Genomic DNA, 20632 nt, shown 5'->3' on the forward strand with positions numbered 1-20632 from the left:
GTATGACTTTCCCATCACCCTCAATCTGATCCCCATCGCCTATCCTCACCAGCACTCTGCTTTGCCAACCTCTTCCTCCACATCCCACTTGACACTTACATGCCTGCACCTTTACCCATTCCCTCTCTCTCGAAGGTCACATTCACTTAACTATTCGACCATGCAGCCCTCACATTCCCTATCACTGTGATGCCATGACAACAACAAATTTCAACACACAGGGAGGGTCCTTTGTATCCTTCTAAGTATCTATGCTATGGATTCTCTACACTCACTCCCTCATTCACACTCAAACTCCACTTGTGTCCCTCATTGCAGGAAAAGAGAGCCCACAATAAGAGGGAAAGAGCCATGAAAGGAGGGGGGCCACCCTCAGTAGCCCAGATAATGCACAAGTAGCCACAAGGGTAGTCATTTGGGTGTCATGTTGTGTTTATTTTTGTGAAGCTATCAGTTGCTTGTTGTGATAAAAATTTCTGCTGGCAAACTGTTGAAGTTGTGGCCCATTTCGCGAATGGGACTTCCACATTGAGGGTTTAGGGTGACTTGCAATTGTCAGTATGGTGGTCATAGTGATAGGAATCCGCAGGTTCTTGGCCATTGTCGATGCTCTGGTAAGAAGCTGTGAGGCAAAAGTTCTTGAATGGCTAGGCTAAGCAAATCTGGCTAAGAGGAGTACGTCCCTTACATCCTGGGCAGCAATGTGCTCGCATGCTGCTGCCGCTGGTTGATGAGCCTCTGCAAGCTGTTCGTTGTCGCTCTCCTCCTCCTCCTCCTCATCTGAGGAGGCTATGTGAGGAGCCACTTGGTCCTCAGGCATCTGCAAGCCACGACGCTGTGCCATGTTGGGAAGTGCACAGCAGACCATGACCATTCTGGAGACCCTGGCTGCTGAGTACTGCAGGGCTCCACCTGATCTATCCAGGCATCTGAAGCGCATCTTCAGCAAGCCGATGGTTTGCTCGATTATGGATCTGGTGGAAATGTGGCTAGCGTTGTAGCGCTCCTCAGCTTCGTTGGATGGGCTCCTCAACGGCGTCATTAGCCACGTCTTCAAGGGATAGCCCTTGTCTCCAAGTAGCCATCTGAAAAGTTTGTCTGGCGGACTGAAGAGCAGAGGCACACTAGACTGGCGCAGTATGAAGGAGTCATGGCAACTGCCAGGGTACTTGGCGCAAACATGCAAAATTTCCTTCTTGTGGTCACACACCAGTTGTACGCTGAGGGAGTGGAAGCCCTTGCGGTTGACAAAAATACCTGGATTGTGATGGGGTGCCTTAAGGGCCACATGTGTGCAGTCTATGACGCCCTGCACCCTTGGAAAGCCTGCCAGATTGTCAAACCCAACCGCACGCGCAGTTACACTGGCTTGATCCTTGGAGAAGTTGATGTAATTGTGCGCGATGGCAAAGAGGGCATCGGTTACCTGCGTGATGTAAGTGTGTGCAGCCGCCTGGGAGACGCCGCTGATGTCTGCTGTTGATCCCTGGAAGGAGCCTGAAGCAAAAAAGTTGAGTGTGGTGGTGACTTTGACAGCCACTGGTAAGGGGTGTCCACCCGCTCTTCTGGGCTCCAGGTCTGGCTGCAGCATTGCGCAGATGTCACCCACTACCTCTCGCGAAAGTCGGAGCCTCCTTTGGCACTGCTGCTCAGTCATATTGAGGTAGCTCATCCTCTGTCTGTAGACCCTGTTTTGGGGGTATCTCCTGCGCCGACGTGCTTCCATGCGCTGGCGCCTTCTGGCCTGTGCATCTTCAGGTGGGTGAGCAGCAGCTTGGTGCTCCTGCTGTTCCTCCTGCTGTTGGTGCTGCTGTTGTTCATGGTTCTGCTGCTGCCGCGGCTGGTCTTCATCCGAATCTGATGTCCATGAGGAAGGGAAATAAATGGTTCCCATGCTTCTGGTAAATACCTCAGTTGAGGAAGCACTCATTCAAGGTGCGGAGAGGGGTTTCCCAGGAGGTCACACTGTCGATGGGTGTCAGGCTCCAAACTTCCACAACAATGAGTAGGCCTGCTAAAAGTTCCCCCAGACCTGAGGCAACAACGTTCTGCCACCTGCAAATGAAGATTGCTGAAAACTCCTTTTTAATGGTGGAGCTGCAGCTGTTAGTAAGCAGTCCACCTGTGATGCCGTCAGGATTCACTGGCGTGTTCCAGAGGAGACGTGCAGGATGTGGGAAAAGTGGTAAAATCAGAAAGGTCTCTTAAAATGGGATTGTGGAGGCAATTAAGTGATCGTTAAGGGCCTTAAGGGCCTATCCTGCCTCTTGGAGGTGGGATGGAAAGCGGGTCAGAAAACACGCATTTGGGAAAATTGCTTGGAGGCGGGATGGAGGCGGATTGGGCCCGCCCACCATTTTTTGTGATTTTACCACCTCACACGCCTCCAATCCCGCCTCCTCGGGCCTGGCAAAATCGAGCCCAGCAACTCCAAGATGAGCGGAAATATGATAAATGGGCCAACGGATAGCAATTGACTCTGAGCTGCAAACTGTGGTTGACTGTAAAATGAGTGCAGCGGAGCCTTACCTGGACCAGGGCTGTGCAAAGTGCGAAGATCCCCACAGCCAGAAGGTTGTCCTGAAGCCACATCTTGACTCTTTCGTAGCAGGCCTGTTGAAAAGGACACAACTACCCGTTACTCCCAGACTCCGATGTGGAGCTATATGTTCAGTCTATGTGCTCAGTAGCTGTGTGGGTTAAATCTCCACCTGCACTAACCCCTACATTCCACAAAGTCTCCCAGTTGGATCCCCAGCTGATCTCAGCCACACCGAGAGCCATTGGACTCGGAGCCCTGGGCTGGGGAAGGTGAAGAAAACGAGCATCTCATTACTATCCAACAACCCTTTCAAATTCTTTCAAAGAGCCGGCATGGGCTGAACAGCCTCCTTCTGTGCTGTAAATTTCCATTTTTCTAACTCCTGATGAACAGCATGCGTATCAATGCTGGGTGAGGGCCAGACTGTGATTCTCTACACCATCTGCTGACACTCAATACAAGTCGCTTTATTGGCATGATAAGGTACATCTTGTTGCCAAAGCATCAAAATACATTTATGGTTGAACACATAAACGCGGTTCCATTCATACAGTGTATAAACAGGTATATCCCTGAGTTTATAAATATATTTTCGCCTTGTTTATATATACTCTTGTCTTAGTTTACTGGTTGTCCCTCTGTTCATGGCAAGCTGTAACATAGTGTGCCGCCAGTGTTACACAGCTTCTCTCCTCCCCCAGTAGGAATGGGAGTTTTTGGTTGTCAGTCAGATTTCTGAATTCAGGGCATATTTGTGAGAATTTTTGATAGAAATTCTCTCTGATGCCCTGATATTTTCCACAGGCTGTGAGGAAGTGCATCTCTGTCTCAACTACTCCCTGACTGCAGTGAGAGCATATCCTGTCTTCCCTTGGCAGCCTGGTCTGCCTGTGTCTGCCTTTTTCGATCGCTAGGCTATGTTCGCTAAGTCTGTACCTTGTCAAGGTTCTTCTCAGTTTGTTATCCTTTACCATGGTCAGGTAATCAGCTATGTTGTATTGTCTGTTTAGGGCCAAGTAGCAATTGAGTTTGCTTTGGGTTTTTGTTGTTTCTGCCCAATATGACAGATATTTTTCCTTTTGCTTAGCGACGATTGTGTTGGGTCGAATTCTTTGTGTTACCCTGTCACTGTCCTGGGGCTGGTTATTGTTAGTATTGTTATTAGTTACTTTATTGAGTCCCAGGACTAGTTGACTGAGGGTATTCTTCTTTATGGTCAGCTCTTGGCATTTCAGGGCGTCGTAGTGATAGCATTGGGGGTTGCTCATTTGTAGGTGATTCCAAAATTTGGTGGCTCTTTTTTGGATAGTGATTATTAATGGGTATTGGCCTAGTTCCGCCCTGCATGCGTTGTTTACTGTTTTCCTTTGAGTCCGGAGGATACTTTTACAGAATTCCGCATGTAGGATCTCAATTGGGTGTTTGTCCCATTTTGCAAAATCTTGTTGTGTTAGTGGTCCCCAGACCTCACTGCCATAGAGTGCAATTGGTTCAATTACTGATTTGAAAATTTTGAGCCAAATGCTAATTGGGATTTCTATTTGGATTGATTTTTTGATGGCATAGAAAGCCCTTCTTGCTTTCTCTTTCAGTTCATTCACAGCCAGTTTGAAGTTTCCCGTAGAACTGATTTTTAAGCCCAAGTATGTGTAGTGAGTGGTTTGTTCAATTTTGGTTGTTCCTACTGTGAAATTTATTGTGGGTCCATGTTGTTTGGATCTTTGCTGGAACACAAGGACTTTGGTTTTTTGGGGATTTATTGTCAGGGCCCAAGTCTGGCAGTACGACTCCAGCAGGTCCAGGTTCTGCTGTAGACCCTCCTTAGTTGGTGACAGCAGAACCAGGTCGTCGGCATAGAGGAGGAATTTAACCTTGGATTCATATAGGGTGAGGCCGGGTGCTGTAGATTGTTCAAGTAGTTTTGCCAATCCATTAATGTAAATATTAAAGAGTGTCGGTGAGATTGGCGAGCCCTGTGTCACCCCCCGCCCCTGTGGGAAGTATTTTGTTTGTTTGTCACTGTCTAACTCGCGCATAGATAATGACCAGTTCAGCAGGGGTGCCTAGCAGCCAGGAACCAGATCCCAGCGACGGGTTTACATCCTCACTTTCACCTTCAGGATGGGGAGGAGCATACATTTCTCGGACTTGGGGTGCAGTAGGATATTTATGCCATCTATCTGCCTTCTTCACAGTCCCATTATCTCGCTGACAACAACAACAACTTGCATTTATGTAGCACCTTTAATGTCGTAAAACGTCCCAAGAAGCTTCATAGAAGCCTTATCAAACAAAATTTGACGCCAAGCCACATAAGGAGATATTAGGGCAGGTTGTAAGGAGCATCTTAAAGGAGAAGAGCGAAGTAGAGAGGCAGAGAGGTTTAGGGAGGGAATTCCAGAGCTTCGGGCCTGGACAGCTGAAAGCACGGCAGCCAATGGTGAAGCAATTAAAGTCGGGGAGGCGCAAGAGGCCAGAATTGAAGGAGCGCAGAGATCTCCAAGGGTTGTAGGGCCAGAGGAATTTGCAGAGATAGGGAAGGGCGAGGCCACGGAGTGATTTGAAAACAAGAATCAGAGTTTTAAAATCAAGGCATTGCCGGACTGGGAGCCAATCTATGTCAGCGAGCACAGATGTGGTGGGTAAATGGGATATGGTGCGAGTTAAAATACGGACAAGCCTTTTAGCCTCACACATATATTTCATAGTGAGTCTTAAGCTGATTTGGCAGTTGCCTAGCCTTGCCCGTGCTCAAAAACATAACCATGCATATTGTATATCCGACCAGTGTGACTTAGAATGGTCCAATTAAATTACAGGCTTGTAGTCGACAGCCGAGTGCATTAGGAATAAGCGTAACCCCTGAGGTAGTTCCTGGCACTCATGCTATTTTAATACTGCGCTTTCATTCATTATTTATCTCCCTTTCTTTGTTTGTTCAGTGTTCGGCTTTTTTGTTTTGCTGTTACAAAAACAACTCCAATTTGCATTTATATAGAGCCTTTAACGTAAGAAAATTTCCCAAAGTGCTTCCCAGAAATGTAATTTTACAAAATGGAGAGATCAAGAGGGCTGACCAAAAGCTTGGTCAAAGAGGTGAGTTTTACAGAAGGACTTAAAATAGGAGAGGGAGGTGGAGAAGTGAAGGGGGTTTTAGGGAAAGAACTCCAGAGTATGGAACGTGGGTGACTGAAGGCAAGACCGCCAATGGTGGGGTGAAAGAAGTGGGGGAATCAAGAGGCGAGAGTCAGAGGAACAGAGAGGTTTTTTTGAGTTGTGGTGGGGTAGCGGGGCCATGAAGGGATTTAAATATGAGGATAAGGATTTTCAAATCATGGCGTTGTCGGACCAAGAGCCAATGTAGGTCAGCGAGCACAGGGGTGATGGGTGACCGGGACTTGGTGTGGAATAGGATATGGGCAGCTGAGTTTGGGGTGAGCGGGGTCCGAAGATAATGGCTTCGGTCTTCCCAGTGGCCCTGAATTTGTGGTCGGAGGCTTCCCGTGTGAAAATGCCTCTGATCCGCAAATAAAATGTCCGCGTACCTGGTGGTCCGGGAGGTGCGGAGACTGGCGGTCCCGGGTCTTTCCAGGTATCCGCTGGTCCACGTATCCCGGGGGGCAGGCGGTTTGCAAGCGCCCCTGGGATCGCGTGGGCCGGCCCAACCAATAAAAGAAGGGGATCCCCATTCATGCTTATGTGTAGTCCGTATGTACGGAAAACCCATAAGCATAAATGGGAATACCCCATAAATACATCTACACTTCAAATACATTTTTAAAACCCATCACATATTTAAAATTAAGTCAAATGGCATTTAATTAAATATTTAAAACCAAAATTTAACTTTTAAAGGGGCTAAAAATAAACTTACCTTATTTCACATGTTTTAAATATATAAATTATTGATAAAGTTTTATTTTTCTCTTTTTTAAAACTCTTAAGTAAGAAATTCATGGGCATTCACTGGGCAGAACTCTCTGCCCGCGGATGCCCTTTTCCCAGGGATGCATTGGATCTGTCAAGAAAATTCTTGACAGATCGCAAGTTCTGGGTTTTCGCGTAGCGCATGCCTAAACTTGGGACCTGTGCGGCCCCTACGGGTGTGTGTGCACCTCGTAGGAGCCGCAAATTACGGCCCAATGTTAAGCTGGAGGTAATTGCGGTTCATCCAGGACTGGATGTCAGACAAGCAGCCTGACAAATCAAAGGCAGTGGAGGAGCCGAGAGAGGTGGTGCTGAGGTAGAGCTGGCTGTTGTCAGCGTACATGTGGAAGCTAGGCCTATGTCACGGATGATGTCGCTGAAGGGCAGCATGTAGATGAGAAATAGGAGGGGACCAAGGATAGATCCTTGGGGGACACCAGAGTCAGCAGTGCAGGAAGAGAAGCCGTTGCAGGTGATTCTCTGGCTATGACTGGATTTATGTTTAAGTAAGATTGGTACCTGGCGAGTGCAGAAGTGTTGGAGGCTGACCATGTCAAATGCTACAGACAGGTTGAATAGGAAGAGGAGGGATAGTTTACCATGGTCAAGCCACAGAAGATGCTATTTGTAACTTTGTTAAGGGCCACTTCAGTACTGTGACAGGGGTGGAAACCTGATTGGAGGGATTCAAACATGGAGTTGTAGGAAAAATGGGCACAGATTTGGGAGGTGACAGCAAGTTCAAGAACTTTGGAGAGGAAAGGTAAGTTGCAAGGATATAGGGGTCAAAGATTTTTAAGGAAGGGGTGAAATGATGCAGGTTTTGAAGTGAAGGAGATAGTACCTGAGGAGAGGAAACTGTTTACAGTATCAGCTAACATGGGGGCCAGGAAGAGAAGTTGGGTGGTCAGCAGTTTAATGGAAATGAGGTCAAGGGAGAAATCATGAGGGGAGATAGGAGCAAAAATAGCAAAAGATGTGGGTCCAGAGCTAAGACAAGGGGTACCTGGAGGAGGTTTGGCTTGGCAGGCTTGGGGAACGGAGGGAGGCAGCAGAGGCAGCTGAATGGATGGTCTCAGTCTAAGTGACAAAGACGTCCGTGAGCTCCTTGCACTTGTTGTTGGAGGCGAGGGTGGAGGGGGCAGGGGAGAGGGGTTTAAGGAGAGGACTGGTAGTGGAAAAGAGAAGCCGCGGGTTAGCTTTGCATTTCAGGATGATCCTGGAGTAGTGGGTAGTTTTGGTAGAGGAGAGGCCCAATAGTGCTTGATGTGGTGCAGCCAGCTCTGGTGATAGAGGTTAATCTCTTGTATGCCAAATATGCTCATCCATGCCACTTGGACTTAAGGGAGAAAAATTGGGGGCCATACTGGGGGAATAATCAGGGTGAGAGCGCAAAGGGCCAAGGGCATCACAGGAGAAGCTGAGGAACTGGTTGAGCAGATGATGGATGAGCAGCAGCTGCAGATATGTTGTGGTTATTGGAGGGCCAAAGGCTAGACAGCTGGGAATTTGAAAGTGCTGTTTTAAGCAATGTGGGCAAGAGTTTTTTTCCAGGGGCTGGTGCAGAAAGAAGTAGGGTTGGAAGCAGGAAGGGGGATGTGGATGGTGAGGGATACAAGGAAGTGATCAGATATGGCCTTATCTGGGATCGAAACAATGGGAGTAGAGAAGCCACAAGAGGTGGCAAGGTGGAGGGGGTGTTGTAAAAAGGGGTAGGTATATAGAGGGTTGGGTTTAGGGAGGACAGGACAGCGGTGAATTCAGAAGAGAGAAGGGTAGGGGAGCTGAGTGGAGATGTGTTATGAGTTCGCTGAACACAGAGGCAGCACGACAGATGTGATAGGGATAGTGAGATGTAGATACGCAGAAGATGAAGATTCAGTGTGTCAGGTGGGCTGGTATTAAGGGGTGTCACCTTTAGCTACACTGTATAATATAACCTACAACACTGATAGCCAGGGATTTGATTTCTTTGACAAAGAGGAGACTTTGAGGTGACTTTATTGATACTCTGAACAGTATCAAGGGTCCAATAAATTAAGGAGGAGTTATTACCACTGAAACTCTCCTCCTCACAATTTTGGGAGATATTTTGATCAGAGTGTATATTGACACCATTGTGTCAGCCAATGAGTTGGAGGTGGGGCGGGACTTACAGCGAAGAGTCTATTTAAACAGAGTTTCCACACACTACAGCAAACAGAGTCTATTTACTCAGCAAACATAAACAGAATCTATTTCCTCAGCAAACATCAAACAGAATCTATTTCCTCAGCAAGCAGCAAACAGAGTCTATTTAAGCTGTCTATGCACTACAGCAAACAGAGTTTATTTACCTAGCTGTCTATTTAAAAAGAGTCTCCCGATAAAAGCAAGATTTTTTCTCTAACAAAAAAGTGAGTTGGTTATATAATGCAAATTATGTGTGTAAAATCAATCCCAGTCACTTACAACACTGGGCTCTCATATAGAATCATAGAAGTTTACGGCACAAAAGGAGACCATTCGGCCCATTGTGTCTGTGCCGGCCTAAAAAGAGCTATCCAGCTGAAGCCTAATCCCACTTTCCAGCTGTTGGTCCATAGCCCTGTAGGATACAGCACTTCAAGTGCATATCCAAGTACTTTTTAAATGTGATGAGGGTTTCTGCCTCTGCCACCCTTTCAGGCAGTGAGTTCCAGACCCCCACCACCTTCTGGGTGAAACAATTTCTCCTCACCTCCCCTCTAAACCTCCGACCAATTACTTTAAATCTATGCCTGGTTATTGACCTCTCTGCTAAGGGAAATAGGTCCTTCCTATCCACTCTATCTAGGCCCCTCATAATTTTATACACAGGCGTAATTGTACCGAATTATGGTATTGCTGTAAGCAGCCTATTTCGTTTTACCACAAATGCTAATGATTTAACGGCTCAAGGCACGGCTAAGACTGTAGTGCTCAGTGGGATTAAGCTGGGGAGTACTGCCCTGTAAACAGGGCTCCTGACAACACTGACTAACTGCACACACATCATCCGTGCAACAGGACCAGTGTCAGTGAGATGCTAAGCACTAAGATAGACATTGTGGGGACACTTAGGCCGCAATTTTGTCAGTGGTGTCGGGATGGGTGCGGAACAGCTGGTTTCCGGCTTCCAGTCCCGCCCCCAGCTGCCTCCACTCCACAGACATGATTTTCCCTTGATTGACCTTGTTAAGCTTGCCCTGCGGGCTTGCCGGCCAATTAACAGGAAGCAGGTCTGATGACATCATTTGATGAAGCGTCATCTGCCGGTTTCCTTAAAGGGACCACACACAATTTTATTTTGACAGTTGATTTTTCAGTGTTTGACAGCATTGAGGTGTTGCAAACACTGACAATCACTGCACAAAGGTGACCACTTGCACCCAGGCTCTCCAATGACTCCCTCCATAGGCTGGAATAGACGGCAGCTACAGGTGAGATGACAGAAGCGATCAGTCGCTAGTGAGAGAGGTTCTCCCAATGAGGTGGCACTGGACATATAGTTGGATTTAAAAACTTGTAAGCTAAAGAAATCTGTAAATATTTTTAAAATGCAGTAACCAACATTTTCTTTGCTCTGAAACTCACCATGTGCAACATTGCATCATTCACACCACTTCTGCAGCTGTCATCTTTCCACAAACATTACAGCAGACTCACAACACGCCACAACTTACCTGGCGTGGTGTCCGGACGTCGGGAAACCCGACCCAGAAGCGGGAAAATCCAAAAACAGGCTGAAAACTACTGACAAGTAAGTACGTACCTGTTAATAGGCAGGTAATTGCCTTTAATCCGTTTCCCGCCGCTAGGTGTCGGGTCTATTCACAAATCAGGGACCCGATACTTGGGAAAGCTGTTTGAAGGCGGGATGACGGCGGGTTCGGAACCCGCCATCAATCAAATCGAACTTAACCTCTGACCCACCTCCAAACCCGCCCTCTGAGCGCTGGCAAAATCACGGCCATAATCACCAAAAACCAGGTTCTATCCTCCACCATTCCCTCCCCTCCGCCCCCCTCTCCCCCATCGTCCTCCCACGAATGTACTGACTCCAATGGGGTACAGTTCCACAAGCATTAGGCACCCTCTAATTCCTTCTGCAAATGGCCATTCCTCGCGCATGAGCCTAGACAATGATTATCTGTGGGCTGTTCGACCGTGAATGGCATCACAGCCAGGTCCTCACTCCACCTCCACTCCAAGCAGGGATTCCTGGATAGGAGTAACGCTGGTTGATTTTAGCCTACCAGTCCAGGGGCGAGGAGGCCATGGCTGAAATCGGCCAAGCTGGTGCCATCTGGGAGTGTAAGGCTCAACCCCTCTCCACCTTTACCAACCGGCCCATTGGTATATCAGTTCCAAAATCCAGTGATTCGCGCAGAGTTCACAGTCGGCAGTGCTCTGTTACTTACATCTTTCCACCATGTGTCTGGAGAATGCAGGCCGCAGCTCACACTGTATTCCCGGCAGCAGGAGTCTGGCACTTGAGTGGTGTTGAAGACATCAAACCAGTCGGTGTAGTTTGAAACTCCGCAGCACCTGAACTGGAACAGCCAATGTAAACAAGTCAGGGCGGTCCGCGAATGGGCCGTGAACTCCAGCAGAGAGTGACCATCACCATTAACTTTTCATCAACCTAATCCACTTCCCACCTTTGTCACAAGCATAAACGCTAGCATGAGCGGCTTGGGCACAAGGCCTTGTTTCCGTGTAGTTCGATGTGACATGTGCCTCTGAACTTAGCCCTATCCTGTACCTCGCTCTCTCTGTCTTCCTTTCATTCTCCTGGGATATTTACTCATGTTGACCCTATTCACTCCCACATTTCCAATACCATCCTATTGCCCTTAACTCTGTACTAAGAACCCATCAGTTCATATACTTGTCCAAACCATCTTCTCTGATCTTAAATAGAACTCCCACATCTCCTCCTCCACTAAAACTGTCTCCAAGAAGCTTGGTTTTCTGCTTCTGCACTAAATGCATCTCTTTCCTTCTGACAACTCCTAACCGTCTAAATAAAGCCCGAGTCTCCCCAGACCTGTACACTGCTCTCTTATCTGGAGAGACTCCTGCAGTACCTGTTATGTTCATAAATAAATAGACATTTTCATTATGAACAGCTAGCTTGAGCTAGTCACTTTATTCAGCCATGTGGACTTCTGTACAGCATCCATCTTGACTACTGCCTTCTGGGTAGCCTAGTGCATCGTGGGTAGCCCACTCTTATATATACAGCTAAACATACAGCTCCACCTAGTGTACCATTCTAGAATGACAGGTTACTGATCATTACAGTGCCAACCTTACTCTCTTGCACAGGATAGAGTGAAAAAACTTAATGGGGCAGAAATTCGGGTCGGGGGCTTGCCGCGTGTGCAAGCCCCCGATCTACATTTACCCGACGCGCCGGCCGTTGAGCTTCAGGGACGCCTGGAATTCCTGTTTTAAAATGTTGACTCCCGGGCAGCGTCTGACGTCACGCCGCCCAGGAGTGCAGCCAGCGCGAAGCCTGGAGCGCGCAGTGCAACTGAGACACGCCCCTTGAGGTCTCATTTTAAAAGGACACGCCCCCAATGTTTCTCACAAGCTGCAAAACATTTTTACATGTAGAGCAGCATTTTAAATAGGTTTTTTGTATTTTTAAGAAGCTTTTGGTAACTTTTATAAACTTTTAAAAACGTTTAAATTATTTTGAAGAATCTGAAGTCGTTTTAAACAGAATTAAAGCGATTTCAAGACTTTTAAAAGCTCTGAAAGCATTTTTTTCATTCCATTTATTTAATTAGCAACGTCGTTGTCGTACATGTCTTCACACTGCTCCCTTTGGGGAACTGTATGAAGTGGTGGAAGGATTTCTGGCCGTGATTAACGCTCCTTCCGTGACCGTAACCATCTTTGTACCAGCCATTAGGGTGGTTAGTCCTATGGCGGGAGGGTTTTACGGGCTCCCACAACCTATACGAGGGGGGGGGGCCACCCACACCCACGGACGCAAATATCCCACTGGATGTCTACCCAGAATTTAGAGCCGGAGCTCCGACTCCACTTGCCGGGACTCTGACTCCACTTGCCGGGACTGTCTGGAGCTGGGTTCGAAACCCTACGCCGTGTGGCCCAGCGGCGGGGATGCTACCGCTACGCCAAAGGCCCACTCAGATTAGCAACGTGAAATGGCTGGAATGAGCACAATTCACGGCATTAAAAGAACTCACAATTGAACTGATGATGACCTCAGCAATCTCCTCAATGAGGTGGAGGTGCAGCGCCTGCTCATCATTGGTAATGAGAAGTCCAAGGCGCCGCAAAAAGGACAGATGATAGCTTGGTCTTTCAAGTGGCAGCATAGGGCTCCAGTCACGGGGAGGGAAAAGGTGCAGGAAATGTAAGGGTGTCATCTTTTGCGCAGAGTTGGCCTTTTGCATAGCGGTAAGCATCCCCGCCGCTGGGCCAGAAGGAGTAGGGTTTCGAGCCCCGCTCCAGACAGTCCCGGCAAGTGGAGTCGGAGCTCCAACTATAAATTCTGGGTGGATATCCAGCGGGATACTTGCGTCCGCGGGTGTGGGTGGCCCCCCCCCTCGGATGGGTTGTGGGAGCCCGTAAAACCCTCACGCCATAGGACTAACCATCCTAATGGCTGGTATGAAGATGGTTATGGTCACGGAAGGAGCGTTAACGTGGCCAGAAATCCTTCCACCACTTCATACAGTTCCCGAAAGGGAACAGTGTGAGGATACGTACGACGATGACCTCTTGCGCAATGCACCTCCTTGGACCCTCAGTCGCAGATGCGAGAGGGCAAATCGTGCAATTTTTAAATTTTTCATTTTATTGACATGTAAAATGTTGGCCCAGTAATTCCCTTCCAAACGCGCGAGTACGGTCGGGGTACTCACACGTCTGGCCGGAGGAAATGCCGGTTTTCAGCATGCACAGCGCATGCGGGGAAAACCGGCATTTCCTGTCCTCTGAACGAAGGGGTTCAGAGGCAGAACGCGTGCGACTGCACAGGCAGCGCGTCCGCAGTAAAATTCGCCGGTTTCATTCATGCTTTCAGTGAGGTTAAGTCCTTACAACTTACACATGAAAAAAGCATGAGTACAGTTGCTCCAGAGGCTGCGGAGGAAGATATTTTTTATCGTGGATCTTCTGAAAGGCAATATTTTTGTCTGGGAAAGGGAGGAAAGTTATTTTAAGAAATGCTGAGGTAAGTTTTAAAGTTTATTTTTGTTTTTTAAAACGGGTTTTCAGTACTGTAGGTAGAAGGATCAATTGTGGCTATGTGAATTGAATTTGCTGTGTTTATTAATGTGAAAATGACTCCAACATTTTTAAGAAAGAAACTTTTCATCAGTAATATATTCTTTTAAGTAATTATGTATGTATGTCTGTATATATTCCTTTGCGTGTATGTATATATTCCTTTACTTATGTGTATGAATGTATTTATTTAATTATGACTTTCAGAGAAAGTAACTTATTGGAAAATCATAATTAAATACATACATTCATACACATAAGTAAAGGAATATATACATATACGTAAAGGAATATATACGGACATACATACATAATTACTTAAAAGAATATATTTTAGAACAGTCATTTTCACATTAAACACAGCAAATTCAATTCACACAGCCACAATTGCTCCTTCTACCTACAGTACTGAAAACCCGTTTAAAAAAAAAAAAAATTAAACTTTAAAACTTACCTCATCATTTCTTAAAATAACTTTCCTCCCTTTCCCAAACAAAAATATTGCCTTTCAGAAGCTCCACGATAAAATATATCTTCCTCCGCAGCCTCTGGAGCAACTTTACACATGCTTTTTTCATGTGTAAGTTGCAAGGACTTACCCTCACTGAATCCATGAATGAAATCGACGAAGTTCACTGCGCACGCGCTGCCTGTGTAGTCGCACGCGCTGTGCCTCTGAACCCCTTCGTTCAGAGGACTGGAAATGCCGGTTTTCTCCGCATGCGCTGTGCATGCTGCAAACCGGCATTTCCTCCGGCCAGACGCGTGAGTACCCCGACCGTACTCACGCGTTTGGAACGGAATTACTGGGCCATTGTCTAACAGATAGGCCCCTTTCACCTCCAGCCTCCGACTTCTCATCGTCTTTTTCTCTAATGCTATGGTCAGTGTTGTTCTGAATATCCTCTCTTTTTCCTGCTAGTCTCAGATGTACTATCCTTCGCACCTTTCCTCCTCCCTCGCACACTGTGTTCAACTCAAGTCATCAAACATTCTCCAATGCTAATTTGTTCTTTTCCAGAACCTCCAGAGTTGCTTCTCATGATTTCCTTTGCTCCGAGATGCTTCAGCTTTTTGAACCCAGACCTGGCATGATCCACTCACCCTTTACTGAATCTTTCATCTCTTCCCAACCTTGCATTGTGCGCCTTGGTCCTTCTCCTGTGTCTGTCACTAAAAAGGCAGTCGGGGTACAACTTCACATAAAAAGAAGAAAGACTTGCATTTCTATAGCGCCTTTCATGACCTTGGGACGTTCCAAAGCTCTTTAGGCCAATTAAATATTTTGAAGTGTAGTCACTGTTGTAATGTAGGAAACACAGCAGCCAATTTGCACACAGCAAGCTCCCACAAACAGCAATGTGATAATGACCAGATCATCTGTTTTTTGTGATGTTGATTCAGGGATAAACATTGGCCAGGACATCAGGGAGAACTCCCCTGCTCTTCTTCAAAATAGTGCCATAGGATCTTTTACGCCCATCTGAGCGAGCAGACAGGGTCTTGGTTTAACGTCACATCTGAAAGATGGCACCTCCGACAGTGCAGCACTCCCTCAGGACTGCACTGGAGTGTCAGCCTAGATTTTTGTGCTCAAGTTTCTGGAGTGGAACTTGAACCCACAACCTTCTGACTCAGAGGCAAGAGTGTTGCCAACTGAGCCACTCTTGATAAACATGATAAATCAGGGGGTAGAATTTCCCTGGGGGGTTCGCTGATCTTCTGCCATAACCCCGATTAAACCCTCAAATCTAACATAGTCAAAACACAAAATACAGCATAGCCTGCACCGTCCCTGACCTACATGTCCTTGGTGAAGCAGTGAAAGTGAAGCTTTCATCAGCGTCTAACCATGGCGCACCTGGCCTGAGAGTGCTTCCTGGAGTACAGTAGAGCCATGGGCTGCAGCAACCCCTGAGCTGGCCCTCCTCGCCCAGTGAACTGGGTGTGGGAAAGCAGAATTATCCAGGGTTCTTGCTCCTGATCACTATCCACGCGTAGATGTTAGGTGAGGACAGGATCAAGTTCAACTACGGTGCCTCCCCTCCCCACCCCCGCTAATTCCCCCCCGCCCCACACTGGTTCCCCAGCCCTCTGCCCGCCAGTGCCCACCACCCCACCATCACACTGGTTCCTCTGTCCCCTACATTGTGGTTGAATAGGCTGCTGAATTTCACCATCAAGGGTCACACATGAAAATTATCAGGGCTAACTTAGCATTGATAATGCGAGTGAAAGGTCTCCATTATAAGCATAGACCATACAGAGGAGTTCACTACTGCTACAAATGCTGAAATTTCCTGTACTGTAGACGAGGTTAGTCAGAGTCCGACAGCTCCAGCCAGAAGAATGGGAACTCATGAATTCTCCTGTGAAACTCCAACTCTGAGATTCAGCAGGCCCAGCTATATTTAATCTATCTCATGGGCAATTGAAAATTGGAAATGCTTGCTGGGACACTGTAGAGAGAGCACTAGTCTGTATCTAACCAGTGCTGTAAATGACCTGGGAGTATTTCACAGGACACTGTGGAGGGAACTTTACTCATAGAATCAGATCATAGAATCATCAGATGATACAGCACAGAAGGAGGACATTCAGTCCATTGTGCCTGTGCCGGTTCTTTGAAAGAGCTACCAATTAGTCCCACTCCCCTGCTTTCCCCAGAGCCATGCAAATTTTTCCTTTTCAATGAAATTATCCAATTCCTTTTGAAAGTTACTATTGAATCTGCTTCCACCACCCTTTCAGGCAGCGCATTCCAGATCACAACAACTCGCTGTGTAAAAATTTGTTTCCTCATGTCGCCTCTGGTTCTTTTGCCAATCACCTTAAATCTGTGTCCTCTGGTTACCGACCCTTCAGCCACTGGAAACAGTTTCTCCTTATTTACTCTCTCAAAACCCTTCAAGATTTTGAACTCCTCTATCAAATCTCCTCTTAACCTTCTCTGCTCTAAGGAGAACAACCCCAAATTCTCTAGTCTCTCCGTGTAACTGAAATCCCTCATTCCTGGTACCATTCTAGTAAATCTGCTCTGCACCCTTTCTAACCCCTTGACATCCTTCCTAAAGTGCGGTGCCCAGAATTGGACATAATACTCCATCTGGGGCCTGACCAGTGTTTTCTGTAGGTTTAGCATAACTTCCTTGCTTTTGTCCTCTATGCCTCTATTATAAAGCCCAGGATCCGTGTGCCTTTTTAAGAGGCTTATCAACTTGTCCCACCATCTTCAAAGACTGTGCGGTCTCTGTGTTTCCTGCACCCACTTTAAAATTGCACCATTTAGTTCACACTTCTCTGTGTTAAATTTCACCTGCCATGTGTCTGCCTGCTTCACCAGTCTGTCTGTGTCCTCCTGAAGTCTATTCTCCTCATTGTTTACTTTGTGTCATCTGCAAACTCTGGTCATTAATATATATCAAAAAGAGCAGTAGTCCCAACACCCACTTCTGGGGAATTCCACTGAGCACATCTTCAATCTGAAAAACAACCGTTCACCACCCTGCTTTCTGTCCCTTAGCCAATTTTGGATCCATGCAACCACTGTCCCTTAAATCATATGGGCTTCAATTTTGTTAATAAGTTTATTATGTGGTACTTTATCAAAAGCCTTTTGAAAGTTCAGATACACAACATCAACTGCACTGCCCTCATCAACCCTCTCTGCTACTTCATCAAAGAACTGATTAAAGTTAGTCAAACACAATTTCCTATTAACAAAATCATGCTGGCTGTCATTTATTAGCCGATATTTTTCCAAGTGGCAATTAATTTTGTCCTGGATTATTGTCTCTAAAAGTTTCCCCACCGACACTCGACTAACTGGCTGTAATTGCCAGGTTTAACCCTCTGTTTTTTTGAACAGTGGTGTTACATTTACAATCCTCCAGTCCTCTGGCACCACTCCCATAGCTAAGGAGGATTGGAAGATTGTAGCCAGAGCCTCTGCAATTTCCATCCTTACTTCCCTCAGTAACCTAGGATGCATCCCATCTGGACTGGGTGACTTTTCTACTTTGAACGATGCCAACCTTTTCAATATCTCTTTAGCTATTTTTTTCCTTTTTAATTTCTCTGCTACCTCCTCCTTTACAGCAACATTAACTTCATCCTCTTCTTTAATGAAGGCAGATGCAAAATATTCATTTAGTACCTCAGCCACGCCCTCTGCCTCCATAAGGTGGTCTCCTTTTTGGTCCTTAATCATCCCCACCCTTCCTTTGACTACTCTTTTACTATTTAATAGCTTGAGCACAGAGCTTGGAGACAGAGCTGGGTGAACGCAATCGGAGTGGCTCGCAAGCAGAGTGGAAGAATTTGGTGAACACAGGAATTTGGTGGAGAGGACAAAGGCAGTTGAGACGTTTAACTGAAATGGAGGATTGGAGCCACAAACCCAAGGACTCTAAGTTAATAGGCCTGAGAGCGAGAGGAGCGGCCCGAGATAAAGGTAGGCCCGAGAGCCCAGAGCCCCGGGGGTCAGTACTAGGACCACTGCTTTTCTTGATATATACTAATGACTTGGGCTTGGGTGTACAGGGCACAATTTCAAAACTTGCAGATTAAATCAAAACTTAGAAGGATAGCGAACAGTGAGGAGGATAGTGATGGACTTCAAGAGGACATAGCCAGGCTGGTGGAATGGGCGGATACGTGGCAGATGAAATTTAACGCAGAAAAGTGCGAAGTGATACATTTTGGCAGGAAGAACGAGGCGAAGCAATATAAACTAAAGGGCACAATTCTAAAAGGAGTACACAAATCGTTGAAGGCGGCAGGGCAGGTTGAGAAAGCGGTTAAAAAAGCATATGGGATCCTGGGCTTTATAAATAGAGGTATAGAGTTCAAAAGCATGGAAATTATGATGAACCTTTATAAAACACTGGTCCGACCCCAACTGGAGTATTGTGTCCAATTCTGGCACTTTAGGATGGATGTGAAGGCCTTAGAGAGGGTACAGAAAAGATTTACAAGAATGGTTCCAGGGATGAGGGACTTCAGTTACGTGGCTAGACTAGAGAAGCTGGGGTTGTTCTCCTTAGAGCAGAGAAGGTTGAGAGGTGATTTGATAGAGGTGTTCAAAATAATGAGGGGTCCAGACAGAGTAGATAGAGAGAAACTGTTCCCATTGGCGGAAGGGTCGAGAACCAGGGGACACAGATTTAAGGTGATTGGCAGAAGAACCAAAGGCGACATGAGGAAAAAAAAATTTACGCAGCGATTGGTTAGGATTTTTTAAAATTTGTTCCTGGATGTGGGCGTCACTGGCAAGGCCAGCATTTATTGCCCATCCCTATTTGCCCTTGAGAAAGTGGTGGTGAGCCACCTTCTTGAACCGCTGCAGTCCGTGTGGTGAAGGTACTCCCACAGTGCTGTTAGGAAGGGAGTTCCAGGATTTTGACCCAGCGACGATGACGGAATGGTGATATATTTCCAAATCAGGATGCTGTGTGACATGGAGGGAAAGGTGGTGGTGTTCCCATGCACCTGCTGCCCTTGTCCTTCTAGGTGGAAGAGGTCGCGGGTTTGGGAGGTGCTGTCGAAGAAGCCTTGGCGAGTTGCTGCAGTGCATCTTGTAGATGGTACACACTGCAACCACGGTGCGCCGGTGGTGGAGGGAGTGAATGTTTAAGGTGGTGAATGAGATGCCAATCAAGCGGGCTGCTTTGTCCTGGATTGTGTCAAGCTTCTTGAGTGTTGTTGGAGCTGCGCTCATCCAGGCAAGTGGAGAGTATTCCATCACACTCCTGACTTGTGCCTTGTAGATGTTGGAAAGGGTTTGGGGAGTCAGGAGGTGAGACACTCACTGCAGAATACCCAGCCTCTGACCTGCTCTTTTTGCCACAGTATTTATGTGGCTGGTCCAGTTATGTTTCTGGTCAATGGTGATGTTGGGGGATTCAGTGATGGTAATGCCATTGAATGTCAAGGGGCGGTGGTTAGATGCTTTCTTGTTGGAGATAGTCATTGCCTGGCACTTGTGTGGCGCAAATGTTACTTGCCACTTATCAGCCCAAGCCTGAATGTTGTCCAGGTCTTGCTGCATGCGAGCATGGACTGCTTCTTTATCTGAGGAGTTGCGAATGGAACTCAACACTGTGCAATCATCAGCGAATATCCCCACTTCTGATGAAGCAGCTGAAGATGGTTGGGCCCAGGATCAAAAAATATTTTGGGTTCCCTTTTATATTACCTGCCGATGTATCCTCATATACTCTCTCTTTGCCCCTCTTATTCCCATTTTTAGATCTCCCCTGCACTTTCCATATTCAGCTTGGTTCTTGACTGAATGATGAACCTTACATTTGTCACAAGCTTCCTTTTTCTGTCTCATTTTAATCTCGATCTTCCAGGAGCTCTAGCTTTGGATGCCTTCCTTTCCCCATTGTGGGAATGTTTCCTTCTGTTTCCAAACGACCTCCACTTTGAAGTCCTCCCATTGCTCATTTACTGTTTGATTCCAATCCACCTGGGCCAGATCCCTTTACAACTCACTGAAATTAGCCCTCCTCTACATTTCACATTTGATTTTTCCTTGTCCTTTTCCTTAACTACTGTATATTATGATCACTGTTTCCCAAACGCTTTCCCACTGAAACGTGCTCCACTTGCTCCACTTCATTCCCCAGTACTAGATCCAGCACAGCTTCCTTCCTTGTTGGGCTGGAAACACACTGGTCAAGAAAGTTCTCTTGTACACGGTTTCAGGAATTCCTCCTCTTTGCCATTTACACTGTTACTATTCCAGTCAATATTGGAATAATTGAAGTCCCCATTATCACTGCATTATAGTTCTTGCAGCTTTCTGTAATTTGCCTGCCAATTTGCTCCTCTATCTCCTTCCCACTATTTGGTGGTCTACAGTGTATACCCAGTAGTGTAGCAGCTCCC

At 46.7% G+C, this 20632-nt stretch overlaps 1 protein-coding gene across 1 annotated transcript in view; it reads right to left on the reverse strand.

Moving 5' to 3' along the window:
- LOC147106553 (tetraspanin-4-like) overlaps window positions 1-20632 on the reverse strand; it is a 67710-nt gene that overhangs the window by 25700 nt on the left and 21378 nt on the right. Inside the window, exons 3-4 of the mRNA XM_086007508.1 lie at window positions 10891-11022; window positions 2530-2613 (exon numbers count right to left, since the gene is read on the reverse strand). Of these exons, the coding sequence (XP_085863634.1) occupies window positions 2530-2613; window positions 10891-11022 (216 nt within the window). The remainder of the gene's footprint in view (window positions 1-2529; window positions 2614-10890; window positions 11023-20632) is intronic.

This window comes from Somniosus microcephalus, chromosome 15 (genome assembly GCF_052327205.1).
Source record: "Somniosus microcephalus isolate GS21.2 chromosome 15, FLI_Smic_1.0, whole genome shotgun sequence".
Lineage (NCBI taxonomy): Eukaryota > Metazoa > Chordata > Chondrichthyes > Squaliformes > Somniosidae > Somniosus > Somniosus microcephalus.